Source organism: Mastigoproctus giganteus, chromosome 11 (assembly GCF_048544385.1).
Source record: "Mastigoproctus giganteus isolate SK-2022 chromosome 11, ASM4854438v1, whole genome shotgun sequence".
NCBI lineage: Eukaryota > Metazoa > Arthropoda > Arachnida > Uropygi > Thelyphonidae > Mastigoproctus > Mastigoproctus giganteus.
The window spans coordinates 118,934,894-118,954,952 of NC_143585.1; the positions used below are offsets into that span (position 1 = coordinate 118,934,894).

The 20,059-nt window shown below is 39.7% G+C and overlaps 1 protein-coding gene across 1 annotated transcript in view; it reads left to right on the forward strand.

Moving 5' to 3' along the window:
• LOC150078384 (uncharacterized) overlaps positions 1-20,059 on the forward strand; it is a 77,801-nt gene that overhangs the window by 17,314 nt on the left and 40,428 nt on the right. Inside the window, exon 2 of the mRNA XM_090385043.1 lies at positions 14,542-14,675. Within this exon, the coding sequence (XP_090241169.1) occupies positions 14,542-14,675 (134 nt within the window). The remainder of the gene's footprint in view (positions 1-14,541; positions 14,676-20,059) is intronic.

The window sequence follows — 20,059 nt, forward strand, 5'->3', positions numbered from 1 at the left end:
AAAAGGTTAACAGTTAGCATTAGCATTAGTAGAGGCATTTGATGCAAGAAAGCAAGCTTATGCAGCATCAGCCAAAAAAAAAAAAAAAAAAACTCTTCCACTTCACCCCTCTGTTCGTTCGAAATACCTGTCCAGCTGAGCCTTAAACTTATTTAGGCTATCAACTTCCAGGACAAGGGATGGAAGTTGTTCCACCAACCAACCACCCGCTGGCTAAAGGCAAATTTCCGCACGTCTATCCTACATCTGTCTTTCCTCAATTTGAATTTATGCTCTCTCAGATGATTATTCTGAGCAAGAGGAAGAATCCCATCAGCATTGAGCATGCTCAAACCATTCAAGGCTTTATACACCTCTATCAGATCACCTCGCTGGTGCCTAGTCTCCAGACACTGTAATTTGCAAAACTTAAGCCTTTCTTCGTAAGAGCACCCCTTTGTTCCATTCCATTCACTAATCTTGTTGCTCTTCTCTGTACTCGTTCCAGCAGCTCTACATCCTTCTTGAAATGAGGCCTCCAGACCTGTATACAGTACTCTAGGTGTGGCCTGACCATTACCTTATACAAGGCAATAATCACCTCCTTATCCCTACTAGAAAAATTCCTGTATATCATTGATAAGACACCATGAGCTAATCTTACAGCCCGTCGGAACTGTTCAGAGAACTTCATATCTGCCTGCACAATTACCCCCAGGTCCTTTTCGTTCTCTACCACTGTCAGTGTAGTACCACAGAGTTGATACGTTGCTCTGGGATTGCTGTTTCCCATGTGTAGTACTTTACATTTGTCAATGTTAAACTTCATTTGCCACCTCTCAGCCCATCTGCTCAACCTTTCCAGATCCTGTTGCAGCAGCATAGTTTCAGTAGTGTCCTTGACAACCCTGCCTACTTTTGTATCGTCTGCAAACTGCGACATTAAGCTTGATATACCATCATCAATATCATTTATAAATACAGAACACAATAATGGACCCAACACTGAGCCCTGAGGGACTCCACTAATAACATTAGTCCACGACGAGCAGTGTCCATTGATTACTACTCTGTCTTCTCCCCCACAGCCACAACTTTATCCACAGCAGCAATTTGCCTCCAATGTCACACTGCTCCAATTTGTGCAGCAGTCTTCCATGTGCAACAGTATCAAAAGCCTTTCTAAGATCCAAGTATATAATATCAAAGTTATTCCCTGCATCCAGTTCCTTTGTGACTGCATCAGAGTATCCAATCAAATTGGTTAGGCAAGACTTCCCCTTAACAAAACCATGCTGTGTCCGAGCTATAACTGAAGTCTTGTCTAAATGATCCTGTAGTACTTCTTTAACTAGTGCCTCCATTAATTTTCCTGGAACAGAAGTTAAACTCACAGGTCTATAATTACTTGTGTCAGCCTTTGATCCTCCTTTGTGAATTGGGGTCACATTTGCACATCTCCAGTCTGTGGGTACCTCCCCTGAGTCCAAGGAAGCTCTCATAATTATGGCTAAGGGTTTGCTTACTTCCTCTGCTGCCTACTTTAATATAACTGGATAGATCCCATCCACCCCGGGTGCCTTTCTTGTGTTTATCTTCAACAATTTCTCCTCCACTTTACTCTCAGTTATTACAAGATTCTCTAGCTTACTGCTAGAGTTGAATACACCTCTGGCATTACCCTCGCTAAATAACTCCTCATGTGTGAATGTCGATGCAAAATATTCATTTAGTTTGTTAGCTACCTGAGCAGGATCGTCAACAGTTGACCCATCGATATCAAGTGGACCAATCTGATTCATCCCCTTCCTTCTAGAGTTTACATAAGTAAAGAACTCTTTGCTGTTTTTCTTTTCATCCCTTGCCAAAGATTTCTCGTAATCTGCCTTCGCCTGCCTTACCTCCCTTGTAACTTGGTTATAGATCAACTTGTATCTATCATAGGCTTCTGTGTCATGTGTTAATTTGTATGTATCCCATGCATGTTTCTTCTCTGCCATATGCCTCATTAGTTCATCTGACATCCATTTAGGCCTAAACCTTGAACAATATTTCTTAGTTGGTATGTAAAGCCTAGTAGCTTCCAAGATAAGTTCTTTGAATGCTTCCCATTTTGCATTTGCTGTTGTTAACATTATCAGTTGGTCCCACTGTATAGAATTTAAATACTGTCTCAGTCCATCGTAGTCGCCTTTACGAAAGCAATAACCCTTCTCTTTACCCCGAATGGTAGTTACCTCTTCGAGTAAATCCTACTTCAGCACACTGTGATCACTGCCACCTAGTGGTTCATTTATCTGCGGATTCTTAATGCATGAAGAATCACTGCTGATAATGAAATAAAGAGTATTGCTCCCTCTAGTTGCCTCAAGAACATGCTGATGTAGAAAACAATCATCCAATAAATCCACAAAAGCCTTGCTAGTGTGTGAGTGACCAGCCCCCAAACTCCAGTCAATATCTGGGAAATTAAAATCTCCCATTATAAGATTCTCTGATTTACTGGCCCACTCTATTTCCCTGTACAGTTTCTTATTATACTCATCAGAGTCATTAGGCCTATAGCACACTCCTACTCTCAATTTTGATCTCCCAATGCTTATGTCACACCAAACTGACTCAACACTGCACTGTCCAGCGATGTCGACTGGCTTCACTTCCTTGGATTTTATGTATTTCTTAACTAATAGCATAACCCCTCCTCCCTTCCTATCCAGTCTATCCTTTCTGTAGACGTTGTACTCCCCAAATTCCAGTTCTGCATTCCTTATATCTGTGTGACACCACGTCTGATATCCCAACGATATCTGCCTTTGATGTTTTGAGCAAAACCTCAAATTCATCAAATTTATTTACTAAACTCCTAGCATTGGTGTACAGGCAAGTATACATGCACCTATTTCTATTCTTAGCTACCCTAACACAACCCATGTGTTTACTTGTACCGCAATGACTCCCAGCAGTCTCTGAAATATCCTGCATCTTGTTTTTCAGGCTTCTGCTCATTTCAATAGAAGCAGTGCAAGAATCTCTTTCACCTCTGCCAGTGGCTACTGTTAATCTATTCGTTTTTGTCTTCCCCCAAGCTATCAGTTTTCCGACCCACCTAACACTGCCTCGATAGCATCAGAAAATATTCTTGCACCCTTTCTATTTAAGTGTATCCCATCCCTGTAGAAGCAATCTCTCCTGTTAACAAGTACAGTCCAGGCTGAAAAAAATTCTACCCCTTGAGCCTTGCACAATCTTTCCGGGGCCGAATTGATCGACAAGGCACTCATCATATACTCCCTCCTATCGTGTCTGGGCAGAATTGCAGACATTTTCAAATTCAACCCTAATTCTCGGCTTTTGTTCAACAGTGACCTGTACTTGTTAAGTAATTCTGCCGGTCTCCTACTCTTAATATTATTAGTGCCAACGTGTACAACTATATCACCTTTTGTGCCCTTAAAAGATGATATTCGCTCTACAACGTCATCAACCTTTGCCCCTGGTCCTGTTCCACCTATCCTTTTTAAAAAGCATGTTCCCCGTTTCCCTGACAATAGAGTCGCTAACAACTACTAGTTCCTTCGGGACCAGCGCATTTTGCTTTGGGGTTGTCTCTGTGTCACGTGATGCCCAAGTGCAAGCTCTTGCGTTGATGTGGGCAGCTGAGAGCTTGATGGGCCCCTCAATTTAGTTTCTTCGAGTGCATCCACCCTGTCCTTCAAGCTCTCATATAGGCCCACAAGAACGCTGAGTTGTTGCCTGATATCGATACACTCCTTGCATCGCGTACACACAAAGACATCCACCATGGCAGTATCATGTCCCGTACCCGATTGCCCCGCAAACATCAAGCAAACAGTGCATTTTATAAGGCTGTGAGTCAGAGGACAACTGCCCCCCCCCCCTCAGTTCCGCTCTGAGCCACAGCACTTCCATTAGCTTGAGCCTTTTGCTTTGCTGCTCTGGTCTGAGTTATGATTTTATTAATTAATTATAATTAATTATGTTATGTTATTATGTTAAATATAATTAATTATATTACGTTTGTAATCTAAGTCGTTATATGTATTTATTTAAAAGTACAATTTAACTGTTAACGAAGTTCAACTAACTCTATCTAGTACGATATACAGGGTGTTTCAGTTAAACGTTTCAGGCAGCGTGTCCAGACACAGCAACCGGAGGATTATGCACCTCGTATTGCTTTCGCACAGTGGTACCTTGGAAAATGTGCTACAAATCCCCTTTTTCCTGCTGAAGTGTTGTTTTCCGATGAGGCATCCTTCACAAGGGAAGGAATTTTCAACACGCATAACGACCATATCTGGGCGGTCGAGAACCCGCATGCAATACGACGTCGTGCAGCACAGATTCGATTTTCGGTCAATGTATGGGCCGGTATTATGGGAGATCACCTCATCGGACCTTACCTGTTACCGTGTCGTCTAACCGGACCTATCTACTTGACCTTTCTGCAGCAAGTATTGCCACAACCTTTGAGAGATGAACAGATTTCTGCATCGACGCAACAGACAATGTGGTTCCAACACGATGGAGCCCCTGCTCATTATAGCGGAGACGTTCGTAACTACCTGGATGTCACATTTAGTCAACAGTGGATCGGACGTGGTGGTCCCGTGCGTTGGCCTGCTCGGTCACCCGACCTATCATGTCTTGATTTTTATTTCTGGGGTCATATGAAATCGCTAGTTTATGACACCCCTGTTGACAATGCTGAGGAGCTGGTTGCAAGAATCGCAGTAGCTGCCGAAGAAATTCGAAATTCGCCTGGAGTATTCCAGAATGTTCGGATGTCCATGCGTCGGAGATGTGAGGCGTGCATTGTAGCCCGTGGAAGAAACTTCAAACACTTACTTTAATCCATGTACCTTTTGCTTCTTTTCATGTATTATTAAAACGATTTCTCACTTACGGTCTCTTTTCTTTATGGTGCTTCTGTGTACAACACCGCTTCAGGAAAGCATTTCCGACCCCACATTGCTATATGATTTCGAGTTGTCAGGATGTACCCTACCCCTCTTAGAAGTTCTGAAACGTTTAACTGAAACACCCTGTATACTTGGATCTTAGAAAGGCTTTTGATACTGTTGCACATGGAAGACTGCTACACAAATTGGAGCAGTGTGACATTGGAGGCAAATTGCTGCTATGGGTAAAGGGTGGTTGAGGGGGAGAAGACAGAGGGTGGTAATCAATGGACACTGCTCATCGTGGACTGATGTTATTAGTGGAGTCCCTCAGGGCTCAGTGTTGGGTCCATTATTGTTTTCTGTATTTATAAATGATATTGATGATGGTATATCGGGCTTAATGTCCACGTTTGCAGACGATACAAAGGTTGGCAGGGTTGTCAAGGACACTACTGACACTATGCTGCTGCAACAGGATCTGGAGAGGTTGAGCAGATGGGCTGAGAGGTGGCAAATGAAGCTTAACATTGACAAATGTAAAGTACTACACATGGGAAACAGCAACCCCAGAGCAACGTATCAACTCTGTGGTACTACACTGACAGTGGTAGAGAATGAAAGGGACTTGGGGATGGTTGGGCAGGCAGATATGAAGTTCTCTGAGCAGTGCAGACGGGCTGCAAGAGTACCTCATGGAGTATTGTCAATGATATACAGGAATTTTTCCAGCAGGGATAAAGTGATTATTCCATTGTATAAGGCGATGGTCAGGCCACACCTAGAGTACTGTATACAGGTCTGGAGGCCTCATTTCAAGAAGGATGTAGAGCTGCTGGAACGAGTACAGAGAAGGGCAACAAGATTAGTGAATGGAACAAAGGGATGCTCTTACGAAGAAAGGCTTAAGTTTTGCAAATTACAGTGTCTGGAGACTAGGCACCAGCGAGGTGATCTGATAGAGGTGTATAAAGCCTTGAATGGTTTAAGCATGCTCAATGCTGATGGGATTCTTCCTCTAGCTCAGAAAAATCACCTGAGAGGGCATAAATTCAAATTGAGGAAAGACAGATGTAGGATAGATGTGCGGAAATTTGCCTTTAGCCAGCGGGTGGTTGGTTGGTGGAACAGACTTCCATCCCTTTTGGTGGAGGTTGATAGCCTAAATAAGCTTAAGGCTCAGCTGGACAGGTATTTTGAACGAACAGAGGGGTGAAGTGGATTTTTTTTTGGCTGATGCTGCATAAGCTTGCTTTCTTGCATCAAATGCCTCTACTAATGCTAATGCTATATATCATTTAAATCACAATCACCAATAGAAGTCCAGCAATTATTTTCTTTTCTTGGATTATACACTGGTGTTCAAAGAAAGTGCATCACACCCCTTAAAATTGTAATGGTCGTCCGAATAACGTAAGTATATGGCAATATTTCTTACAAATTGCATCAGATAAGATTGATACGCGTAGGTGATGACGTAATATTGCATCAGCTGTTACTTTCATCTATATAAACACGCTCTGCAAGTTTCAGTCATTCCTTTCTTGTGTCAGGATGGCGAGTTACGTGCAGTTGATGCCCCGAAGAAAGAGTGCTATTGTTGCTTTACGTGAGGAAGGATGTTCTTCCCGTCATATTGCTTATAGTGTCTTGTAATCAGCCGACAGTGAGTAGATTTCTTTCCAAACTCAAGAATACTGGTTCTGCTGATAGGAAAAAATGAACCGTTCACAAACGACTCTACGCTAAAACAGGACCGCGTTTTCAAGCGCTTATGCTTTAAAAACTGTAAAGCTTCTTCGTCTGAGCTGAAAAGAGAATGGGAAGAACATACAGGTGTGGTAACAGTCAGAATACGCCTCTTCGAAAATGGACTTGTAGCCCTTTGTCCTAAGAAGTCCCTCCCCACACAAAAAATGAAAAAGGCCCGATTAATTTGGTGTAAAGAGCATGTCAAATGGACCCCCGAGCAGTGGAAGTTTAGTTATTTTCTCGGAGGAGAAGAAATTCAACCTGCATGGCTCTGATGGGAGACGAACAATTTGCCGTAGACGTGGTGAAGAATACCATCCAGACTGTATGGTGTGTGTGCAGTGAAATTCCTCACTAGCCAAATGATATGGGGTTGCATTTCGTATCGCGGAGCAGGTCACCTGCAGTTTATAAAAGGTTCCGTAAATGCCAACCGATACCTGGCTATATTGGAAGACAAATTGCTGCCAACCATTAGAGACCATTTCAACCTGCCAAGTAACTGCATCTTTCAGGACGACTCTGCCCCTTGTCTTCGGGCGAAAAGTGTAAGTAGGCACTTCTGTAGTTACTTAGCTTCATTTCTACATTAGCGGTTCGACAGTAACGTGTTTACATTTGTTACAGGTGAAAAAAATGGTTGGAAGAACGGTCCATTGCAAATCTTAGCTGGCCAGGAAACAGTCCGAACCTGAATCCTATAGAGAACCATTGGCATCGTGTGGAATCTGCAGTTGCCAGAAAGAAACCAAAGACCCTTCGTGAACTTCAGGAAGCCATATTTCCTGTTTAGAACCACGAACTATCTTGTTGATTATCTTCAGAAATTGCCCTTGTCAAGGCCTCAACGGTGTGCTGCTGTCATCAGGGCCAGAGGCGATTCAACTAAATACTAATTTGCACCTGGTGAACTTTTCATTTTGTTTTCCATTTAAAATGATAAAGTGAAGCAAATTGAGGGCTTCTGATAACATTTCAGCCATAATTGTCATGCTTACCAAAACTGCCGTATAAAGGTTGCAAATGCTGATTTTGGAATACGTATTCTGAGAGCACCTGTCAAATATTACTTAGCTTTGCCTTAACTATTAATAAATATTTTTTGTTTATATTTCTATTTGTGATGCTAATCATTAATGTAACATGCCATCGCGAAAAAGGGTTAGAAATGCGAAATTCCTAGGTGATGCACTTTCTTTGAACACCAGTGTATATCACACGGGCTATCCATCAACTGTAGCTAAAGCACTGGATATTATGCTTGCTGAAATGCACAGAAACGAAATTTTCTCTGTTCGCACATAAATAGTGCTTTTTGCTGTATGTACTTGTTTGATAACGCGCCCGAAATGAAATGCTCTGCGCATATTAATATGCGCAGAGCATTTCATTAACCACTTTTTCTGTAATGGACTAATATTTTTCAGCAGGTACAAACCCAAGCAACTGATTTTTGCTGTACAGCGTAATTTTAATCGATGGATTTTAGCTGCAGCTGAAATTAGCGTATGCAATGCGTTCTTTCAAGGAGCAGAACATGTCTGTTAAATAGACTACTCGCAAACCACCTTATCATGGTGGCACGGCTGCCCCACTAACCCTCTTCCCTCAAGAGTCAAGTCCGCACCGAAAACGCTGCGAAGTTTAGTCTACATGCGTCCCTATCAAATTTTCGTGTAACCCTCAGTCGCGAAGGGTGGTTTGTCTGTTGTGAGGGGCAAACCCTCACGACCACGGTTTGAGACCGCCAAACTCAATGCTGAATGGAAAACTCCTGGTAAAATTTTCAGAAGGGTAGCAGTTGGAATTTGTTATGAAAAAAATATTTTCATAACAAAAAAAAACAAATACATACTGTAAAATCTTAGTTCAAAATAGTTTCAAGCATATCTTTGTCTGATCAGTAAAAGGATGCCCATAGTGAGTGACTATTCGTTGATGCCACATCGAGCCTTTGGACGATTTATTCCAGTTAAAACTTGAATTTATTCTCATACAGCAGTACTGCAACAAATTTTTTTATGTTGTCAGTAAGTTAGTGTTTTGTACCTATAGAAAAAGTCTACAAACATAATTAATATCGGGCAACTAAAACAATTCTTAATTTTAACAGTACTTTGTTCGGTCAATATCAGAGACGGGTACACCTTTCAAAATGGCGGCGAGGAGAGGAGGGGGAAAGTAGTGATTGAAGAGTTGTGACTCTGCCCACTCACCTCGTTCCCCCTCCTCTCCTCGCCCGGCGGATGCACGTGGCACAGCAACAAATATGGCGGCTGAAAACAAAGGATAAATCTAATAAATTTAAAAATTCAAGTTACAAAAATACGCGTTTTTCGGGGACACAATGTCACCCGACATTTGAATAAGTCGGATAGAGCTGAAAAGGGAAAAGGTAATTTAAAAGGAAAATTTCGCGAAAGAAAAGTAATGGCAAACAAACAATTATTAAAAATAAAACCGACAAAAATACACGTTTTCTATGCTATATTTTACGAACATTAACAATGAGATTGGCTAAAAAGAATAAAAAAAAAAAAAGGCAAAAATTGTAATTTTTAAGGAATTTTCACGATAGAAATGGAACGGGAAATCAACAATTTTTAAAAATAACAGAAACAAAAATGCACGTTTCTCGATGCTATTTTTCGATAATTAAAAATGAGATTGAATGAAAAGAGAGAAAAAAAAAAAAGGCAAAATGGTAATTTTTCTAATGAAATTTCACAATAGAAATGCAACAGCAAATCAATTTTTATTGTTGATCAACAACAATGTGGAAAATCAACAACAACAAATCAAAGAAAAATAGAACTAACGGGAAATGGCAATTTTTTTTAAAAAAGAAAGTAACAAAAATACGCGTTATTTGGGGATCGAATATGTCACGAGACATCACAAAAGCGAAGCTGAAATGAAGAAAAGGAAAAACGGCAATTTTATAAAAAAACAAGTAACAAAAATTCACACGACATGCAACCCCTGATTCTTCTCGCCCGTACATTACTAGACTATTTCACGAGCATTAACAACGAGAATTGCTGATGCGAGTGAACACAAATGCTGCTTTTTTTTTTTTTTTTTTTTTAATTTTTGGTGGGGGATGCCACCCCCTAACGCCTGCTCTTCCCCCACAAAATCGGAGTTGAAATGAAGAAAAAGAAAAGGCGATACGGGAATTTTTTTAAAAACAAGAAAAAACGATTCACACCATATGCACCCACTGATTCTTCTCGCCCGTACATTACTAGACAGGGTATAAGGGCTGCTGATCCCTATTCCCTACCCGAACATTAAAAAAAAAAAAAAAACAAGTAACTACCTGATGATTTGTAACAAAAATTTACACCACGAGCAACGACTGATTACCAGACGATTTCACGAGCATTAACACTGAAAATTGCCGATGCCCATCAACAGAAATGCTAAAAAGACAAAACCATTCACCTCATCAATCGAATTATATTTTCTGAACGATCCAACGTTTTCGAACTAATATTTCGTAGGAAAAAATCGCCCATTACAACAGACACCCACATTCAACCAAGGGAAACCAAAAAGTAAATCACAAGCAATCCAATATGCAAATAGGGGGAATTTTTTTCTCCCCCCCCGCTTCTGTGGGGGCCCTGCCCACACACACCCCAATACACATATTATTCAGCCTTTTCCAAAACCAAACAACTTCTTTTTTTGTTTTTAATTATGCATTCAAAAAATTAAATAATTGGCTAATCAAATATTAACACCACATGCCATTTCGAACAGCAAAGTTCATAACCTAAACATACGGAAACATCTGGTGCGGGTCACCTGTGCCAGATGTTTCCGTATGTTCAGGAGATCACAGCTGTATTGCTAGCAGTCTGGAAGGGGTACCTGTCTCTGAATCTTGACCAGCGCTTTTATTGTGTCATTTAATATTTTGTGCTGAAACCTTTTGTTTTTATGACAGTTGTTATTTTTGCAGCATACTCTCAACCAGCTTTTTATAAATGTCATGTAATGTGTTCCTTCACTTGGCCTTTAATGCAGCCACCAGTTCGGCTTTGTTCTTTGGGTGATCTCGATGTGCACATAACCAACGATCCAATACATCCCAACGATGCTCGATAGGGTTCAGATTAGGACTCTGGGCTGGCCAATCCAACTTTTCCACACCCATGTCCTCAAACTGCTCTGTTACGACCCGAGCAGTATGGCATGACACATTATTTTGCTGATACAAGTATGGGCCTTCCCTGAAGTATTGCCATAATGTTGGAAGTGCATAATCGTCCAGGATGTCCTAGTATTGCACAGAATTCATGGTTTTGTTGATAATGACTAATGGGCCCAAGCCAAACCATGAAAGGAGCCCCACACCATGACACTGTCTCAACCAAACTTCATTGTTGGGAGGATACAATCAGGAAGGAACTGTTCTCCTGGCATTTGCCACACCCAGGAACAGCCATCAGACTGGTAGAGTGCAAACCTCAACTCATCTGTCCATAGGACTGTTTTCCACTGCTCTACAGTCCAGGATTCGTGCTCCTTACACCATGTTAATCGGTGTCTAGCATTTGTTGAGGTGATCAATGGCTTGTGAACAGCTACACGACAATTGTAACCCATATCATGGAGTGATATGGGTTACAATGTTCTTATTATTGTACTAGTGCTGACATTAGTCCCAATACGCTCACAGAGGGTTTGTGTTACTTGAGACAATGGCAAATTACGATTTGGCAGATTCAGTCCCATTCCCTCTTTCATTTGCATATGACATCACTAACCGTTGACCTAGGGATTCCCAGAGTGACTGCAATGTCTCATACAGAACTCTTGCTTATGCGGCATCCTACTATCATTCCACATTGTTAATTCTGTTGAACGTGCCATCTTGCAAGCCCCCTTTTGCAATTATCTGTTCAAAGCCTAGTGTGCATATTTATAGTGGGTTCTGTGACGTGTTGCATGCATAGGACCTGTTTCCCCATCCATAAAGGGGTGTTCGGATATTAATGGTAGGGCAGTGTGTGTGTGTGTGTATATATATATATATATGGACCCCTATATACTGTATATGTAGGGGTGGGTGTATATGTGTCTAATGGCACCACGGGTTACCCCCATCTCTGCCGATTTAAAAGTGTTATTTATAGGGGTCTGCAAACATGTTTTTTTTTTGAAGGGGTCTGTGAATCTCAGTAGTTTGGGAACTGCTGATTTAGAGAAACAGGTACGTTGAAATCATTGAGTAAATGCTGTTAACTGATGATTTTTGATGAAATGCAAATTTTGAAGAGCAAATACTTCATGCTGTTCAATTGTCTCATACCAGAAGGTTATCAAGTCATGTAAATGTTTCATCTGCAAGGATGAAACATTTATGCAGGTGTGCTTGTGATCCTTTATTTCTCAGCCATGTTCTGGTTACAGATGAATTACATTTTATAAGAAATGGAATTTTCAACTTTCAAAACGCTCTTACCTTGGCCAAAGAAACCCCAATGTCAATGTACTTTTTCCTATAATGTTCGGCATGGTGTTCTTAGACATAATCTTATTGGTCTTTATTTTTTTTCTAGCAAGGCTTTCAGGAATGGTATACTTAAGACTTTCTTGCTGAAAAATTTGCAGGAACTACTGGCTCTCTCGAGACCGTGTACCAGCGTTGTTTTCCTGTAATATTTCTGACTTTTTAAATATGGAGTACATTGTGGATTGGTTGAAACTCTCTGTACAGTAATCACTATGATTATCCAACCTTACACCAGTAGATTATTTTGTCTGTGGGGTGAGCACATAAAATTTATGATTTATTGTATGCATACAACCATGCAAGAAGGCTGAGAAATTACATTTTTGAAGCTGTTGAAAAATCATTAAAATTAGTCCTGAAGTGATGAGATATGCCAGATTATGGATTTGTTGCTTTGGACAAAATGGAGATCACTCTGAAACAGCTGTTTTAGATGTTTTCCTTTTAGAGGTCTATTTTAGTTTCTTTTTATGTTTTATCGTTTGATTAATATTAAAATCTTGGAAATAAAGACTTTTGAAACATGTTTATTGTGTGAGCTTTTTTTTTTCTTTATTTTTCACTCTATAATGTGCTTCTATATTTTTTCTGTGCAAATCTGAAACACCCTGTATGTATATTATATGTGTGAGAGAGAGAATCATTGATTTTGTGTGAAACCCCCCCCCTCCTCACACAAAGTAATCTTCTAAGGGTGTAAGATTGGGTGATTGCCATTGTACATGGGTGATCCAATGAAAATCAGAAACCACGAGAAAGAGGTCTGGCGCACAATTGTACATAAACCTCCTCCTCTGCAGATTTTCAAGGCATATTCCTTCCAATAGTTCCTACAAATTGTTGTGTTGAAAATGTGACTATGCCATTCCTGAAAGCCTTGCTGGTCAAAAATAAGAATAAATAAGATTAGCCCTAATAACACCACACCAAACATAAAAGGAAAGGTTGATACTGCACATCGACAATTATATGTGGAGTTTTTTGACCAAGGTATGAGTGTTTTGAGAGTTGAGAATCCCATTTCTTGAAAAACATGGTTCATCTGGAGCATGGGTAAGAAATAAAGAATTACAAGTACATTGCAAAATGAGACCCCCCCCCCCCGACAAATTTTCTGTGTTTATTCATGTTATGTGGCAACAAATTTTGCAAAGGCATAAGATGAATTGGATGCAATTGCAGTTCACATATCCTTCACACACCTGCAGATTGCGACCCAACAACCATCTGTTACTTGTAGGAGATATCTGAAGAGCATGAAGTATTTGTTTTTCAATATTTAAAATTCATCAAACTCTCCCTTGACTAGAATTATTCCCATGGTTTTAGCATATGTTTTTCTCAGTTGTCTCCACTCAGCAGGAAATGTTTTATAATTTGGTACTCTGAAATTTTTCTATGTCTATAAACAGCAGTTACAGAATTTTATCAGCTTTGCCATAAATTAAAATTATATCAGTTAACTCAGCAAAAGTAAACTTAGTGTTAATCATATTAGTTAACTTGGCCAGCAAATGTACACTTATCTCCTAATACCAGTTTAAGAAATGCTATACTGTAAACCAGTGTTTCCCAAACTGGGTTCCACAGACCAGTTCCAGGGGGTCTGTGAAACGAACCCTCTGGAACTGTCAAATTATTTGTTGTATGTATAGCAAATTGATGATGATAAAGTTATTATTATATATTTATGTAAAAATAAGAATAAAGTTGAGTTGTTTTAAACATAAAACTTTGAATTTTCTTTCCAGAAAACCCAGTGTTCTTATATATATGTATATATAGGGTTCCTTAAACTATTTTTGATTTTTGAAGGGGCCTGTAAATCTCAGTAGTTAGGGAACCACTGCTGTAAACAATGAAGCATTCATTGTGGAGCCTGAAACTAAAGTAAAAGACATTGTAACATGCCAGTATGGAGTCTGCCACACTGATTACTCAAAAATGAGTAACTGTTATTATTTAAGTAGTAAAACAACACCTATTTGGTGTTAATATGTATGTTTTGTACAGTTTAAAAGCCTATTGTAGTTTTTATGACATAAATTTGAACAGTTTTGCCATTTTATATGGTTTTGTAATTTATGATTAATGCTTAATATCTCAGAAATAGACATTTTTGCAGGAACTTTTTTATCTATAGTGCCTACATTTGTTTCATGCAATTTTGAAACACTCAGGGTGTGTGTGTGTGTGTGTGTGTGTGTGTGTGTGTGTGTGTGTGTGTGTGTGTGTGTGTGTGTGTGTGTGTGTGTGTGTGTGTGTGTGGCTTTTAGAATTTTTTTTCTGTGACATTTGCATTTCTGATATTGATTTCGTTTTTTATTTATTTATTTTTTTTTCTTCTCTGTTTTTCACTAGTTCTTCCCACGTCCAGCTTAAAATGCTATCAGTGTGGTACTTATAGTGGATCTGGAGCAGGGTCAGTATCACCCTGTTATAGCTATGATGACACAAATCTGAAAATGTGTAATCCAGAAGAGACACAGTGCATGGTAAGTACCTGTATAATCCAAAAGGATCCTATTTATAACAAATTTGATGAATTTGAAGTAGTGGTGAGGTTACAAAATGTGAGCAATTTATGAATATTGGAAATACAGTGTCACTCAGATGTAGGGTGCAGAAATTGAATATACAATTGTGAACAGAAAACTTTTTTTTCCTTTTTTTTCCCTTTTTTTTCCCTCCCCAGTTCATGTGCCAGACTATGGCAACAATGCCATGTATTTGTGAAGATATGTACCCAGCAATGCAAATCAATGTAGAAATGCATGTGTATTGTAATGTGGTATTAGGTTGTTTCTATTGAGTGATCAGCTACTTTTCCCAGTATGTAGCAGAATATACCACTCATTAATTTCACTTTTTCTGTGGAGGAAAGCCAGTTTGTACTTGCATTCCAAAAGTATGAGGGGTGATCATTTAATTCATGGGCTGGTGCAAGACCTTATCTTAATTGTCATCATCTGAATCCTTGGTGGATTTCTCCTTCTCGAAATACTCTCCCTTGAACTTTACACACTTTTGCCACTGTTGTACCCATGCATTAAATGCTTCTTGAAAGCCATTTTTCGAAAGAAAAATGGCTTTCAAGAAGCATTTAATGTGTGGTGCTTCTCTTGTGGCTCTGCAAGCATTGTTGTGTTGGATTCAAAATGCTTTCTTCAGACATGGAAACAGGAATAAATCACACGGGGCTGAGTCCAGTGAATAAGGGGGAATTGGGCAGAACCTCAGCATCTATGGCAGCGATCACTGTTTGCACAATATTAGCCATATGGGGCCTGGCATTGTCTTGATGGAGAAACCACTTCACACTGGCATATGGCCATCCTACCAAGACACTCATTATCATACACTTCACTCATCTCTTTAACTGTTTCTGATGCATTTGAGCCCAGTCTGACACAATAAGAAATCACATATCGCTGTTCACTCTGTATATTTGACATGATACTTGCTTCAAAATGATAATCAGTGACGCGCGGCTAAAAACTCTTCACACATTCACGCAACATTAGCTTAACAAGTACTGGCATGCACACAGAGTTTGCTCAATAGTTATCAGGGAGAGTGCCTCTAGTGGCAGTTATGGAAACTTTGCACGGTAAATATAAAATCTTGCACCAGTCTTAAGAATTAAATGATCATCCCTCGTATTATGTACAGATAAATTCCACTCCATTATCCGTGGAAACTTTTTTTTTTTTTTTATTTATTAACACACAACTGTATATACATTCTCAAGATACATATTAATCAATTTATATACAAATTTTATATACATACTCTTATATATGCTGTAGCCTTTCTGTATATTTGCTTGTGTGTGTGTCCTGATATGAAGAGTGGCTCCTAGACATAAGCCCATCTCCACCTATTACTCCTGGTAATAGCTTAGAACCTGTGCAAAACAGGTCTGAAAAAAGAGTTGTCAGGCCATTTTGCCACCAGGGACTAACCAACACCTGGATCAGCCATTCTCTGTATGTGTTATAATGCACAAATCCTGCACCTACTGGATGTGGTGCTATACTGGTAGGAGCCAGCAATCCTGGCCCCAAGGCTGTCCAGACTTGGAGGCCAGCGGAAAAAAAAAAAAAAAAAAAAAAAAATATATATATATATATATATATATATATATATATATAAAATAATAAAAAAAAAAAAATAATAATAAAAAATTCCAAATAGGAATAATGTATACTTGTTGAAACAAAAGCAACATTATACAATTATTTACATGTAAATAGCAAATACATACATACACTTAGAATGACATTAACTTAACAATAACACTTAGAAAACATTAACACTTAGATTAACATTATCTCCACTTAGAGTCCATCCACAAATGCAAGCCTGCATTTGGGTATCCAGGAGCGGAAGATCAACTCGCACTGTAAACCAGAAACATCCTATGAAGATGATGGTACACGAAGCATTCTGTCGTCAAATGTGCAGCACTTCCATTAATTGGGATCCTGCAAGAGATTTCTTAACTCCTGTCTTCTTTTAAAAACTTTGGCCGAGAATTCCTGAAGCAAAGCAAAGATGTCCCACCTCTGAACCAAGAGAGGTAAATTATTCTCCGTGAGGTTTGGTAACCTATTTGGTAATTCCTGTCTGTCTGAAGTATACAGTCCGCATTCAAGGATGATGTGTCTCCAAGATTTAACCTCATCGCATGAACAGTAGGGGTCAGGTTCTAATCTTTCAAATAGTTTGGCCCTTAAGCCATGTCCAGTGACCATTGCAAAGCTTACGGCTGGAATGAACTCTCTTGTAATGGTTCCATACTCACTCAGATCCCAATGTTGCTGCCAGCAATTCACAAGTTCACTCCAAATTCTACGTTTTTCCTCCTTTATGTTGTTATTTGGATTAGAGGTGATATTCAGTATTTGTAACGGCCTTCCCTTCTTTAAGTTATATACAATACCTCGGAAAATAATGTGTAAGTCCAAGGGGATATGGTACCTGCAATTACCTGTAAGGCATTTGTCGACACTGTCCTGGGAGCACATATAACTGTAAGCAGCATTGTACATTGCAGGGACAGAAGCTTAGCTTTAGTTGTAACCTTGGTAGCAGCTGCAAACCAAATACTAGCACCATAAACTACAATGGGAAGAAATATCGTCTTGTAGTACAATACCAGAGTCGGTTTTTGGATAAACCTCATTCCTTGTGGGAAATTCTAACAACTGCAGCTACGAACTTTTTGATTTTTTCATTGATTGTAGTGACGTACGTGAAACCTGAGACATGTACGTGAAACCCAAATACAAATTTGTACTTGGTGTTCTGTACATATGGAATTTGAGTACCACATAGGGTTACCCTTGGCAGCCTTCCATAATCGAAGTGGTGTTTAAACACCATGAAATTGGTCTTGGTGACAGAAATCTTTAGTTTATTTAAACCCGCCCATACCAGTAAATTATTCAAAACTGACTGAATTTTTTGTTCGAGAGTTTGTCTTGATCCTCCCTGCACTGCCACCACCAGGTCATCTGCATATGCAACTTTGAACTCATCGCTATCCTTCGTGAGCCACTGGTCTAGCACTGCATTCCAGTGCTAGACCATTTGGGTATCCAGGAGCGGAAGATCAGAAGAGAGGAAGATCAGAATTTAGAAGAGAGGTTAGAAGACTGAATCCTGAGGGCATCCTCTTGAAACGGTAGTAGTGTATGATAAATGCTTTGCACATACTCTAATTTGTTAGTCCTTAAAGTAAGATCTAAGGACTTTTAACAGGTAGAAACAGGGTATCCGTGGAAACAGAGTCAGCACAAAAAAAAAAAAAAAAAGTTAGGTCTGATAAAGTCCATAAGAAGTGTGATCAAGAAAAACACAACAGGTGCAGTAGCAGCCAACACTTACTCAAAAAGAAATAGCCAAAGTCCAAAACATGTATAATAAAAGTGGAATCTCAGCTTCAAACAGATTGACAAATATGGTTCATTTAATAACAGTTGCATATTCAGCACTAAATAAAGAAGCAGGAGGATGCAAAATAACGTCAGATGATGCAATAATGTCAGATGATCTGGAGCAATTGACAGAGTTTGCCCATGGTTGATGGGGACCACAATCTTCCCTGATGCATGATATCCTGAAGTGGAAGCCTTGGAGTTGGATCCTCCCTTCAGTGGGTGATGATGATAGTGCCCCACCCCTATCCTCTAAGTTCTATGGTGGGTTCTTTTCAGCCTTCAACTGATGCATTCCTAGTGTTGATGGCTTGTGTTGTTGGTTAGAAGGCTTAATGGCATCCTTAAAGATGGTCAACCAGTGTGTGTGTGTGTAGGGGGGGGGCTAGGATGGTGTGCTGACCTTTTTTTCTCTCGAGGTTTGCAGAGGGGTTGGCTTGAAATCCAAAAAGCTTTCGCACACTCCCTCCATTTTTTATTATGGACTGCTATAAAGTAAGGGTTATTTGTTTGGGCTGCATTTTGTTTTTGTTCCTATGCGAAATGGTGTGTGTGTGTGTGTGTGTGTGTGTGTGTGTGTGTATATAATGTTGCTGTCACCTAGCTTAAGCACCCTGGAGCGTTCACAGTGATTCAAGGTAGGCCTGATTTGGTGTGTTGTGGTTCTAGGTCACCTTGGTAATTTCCTTGCCTATTTGTGAGTGGTGAGGATGGAAGAGGGGAACATCTTCCAGACAGGATGGAGGGGTTGCAGAGTTTGGAGGATATCTGAAATTGAGTTGGAGTTCTTGCAGTTATTTAGGTTTTTTTTTTTTTTTTTGCGTTGACCCCAGCGTAAAGCTCAGAGGCTGCAGGTGTGGAGGACCGTAACACAAGGCTCATCACTATTCCTGCAAGTGAATTAAAATGTAGTACTGACTGGATGTCTGTGGGTTTTCTGATACTCTGGTAACAATGATGAGAGAGAGATGATGAGCGCCTTGTCGATCAATTTGGCCCTGGATAGATTGTGCAAGACTCAAGGGGTAGAATTTTTTTTTTTTCAGCCTGGTCTGTGCTTGTTAACAGGAGAGACTGCTTCTATAGGGATGGGATACCCTTAATTAGAAAGGGTGCAAAAATATTTGCTGATGCTATCGAGGCAGTGTTAGGTAGGTTGGAACACTGCTAGCTTGGGGGGATACATGGACCAATAGATTAACAGTAGCCGCTGGCAGAGATGAAAGTGATTCTTGCATTGCTTCTATTGGAATGAGCAGAAGCCTGAAAAACAAGATGCATGATATTTCAGAGACTGCCGGGAGTTATTGCGGTATAAGTAAACACATGGGTTGTGTTAGGTAGCTAAGAATAGAAAGAGGTGAATGTATACTTGCCCATATACCAATGCTCAGTGGCGTAGCTACCATGTAGGCAGAAAAGGCAATTGCCTCCGGGCCTGGGCTGTTTAGGGGCCCGGTATCTTTGGCTAATTTTATTTAATTGTTTTTATATTAATTTGTGACCTCCTTAGTTATGTGTTTGTGTGTGGAAAACAAATAGGAAAGGTATTTAACAGAAAATCAAGTAAATTCATCTACTGGAAGCCACACTGGAAACGGAAAAAACTGGTGTAAAACTGATAACACTGCAATGCCCAATTGATCAAAAAAAAAAAAGTTTGCTTTATTGTAATTGTTTTTAGGAAACAATATCGGAACAGCGGTTTCCTTAGATGTATATTTGATCTTCTAATTATTTAAGAAAAATATTTAATATTTCTATTTATAGCTGCGTTATAAACTTCGAAAACTTCTGTGCAAAAGAAGAAAAAAAAAAAAAAAAAATTCATCTGCTATGAATAACAGATTGTTTCTTGAAATGTGTCTTCACAAAACTGCAATATTTCTAACAATACAAAGCTAACAGATTGCGACTAATGGCTGCTCAAAAAGTAT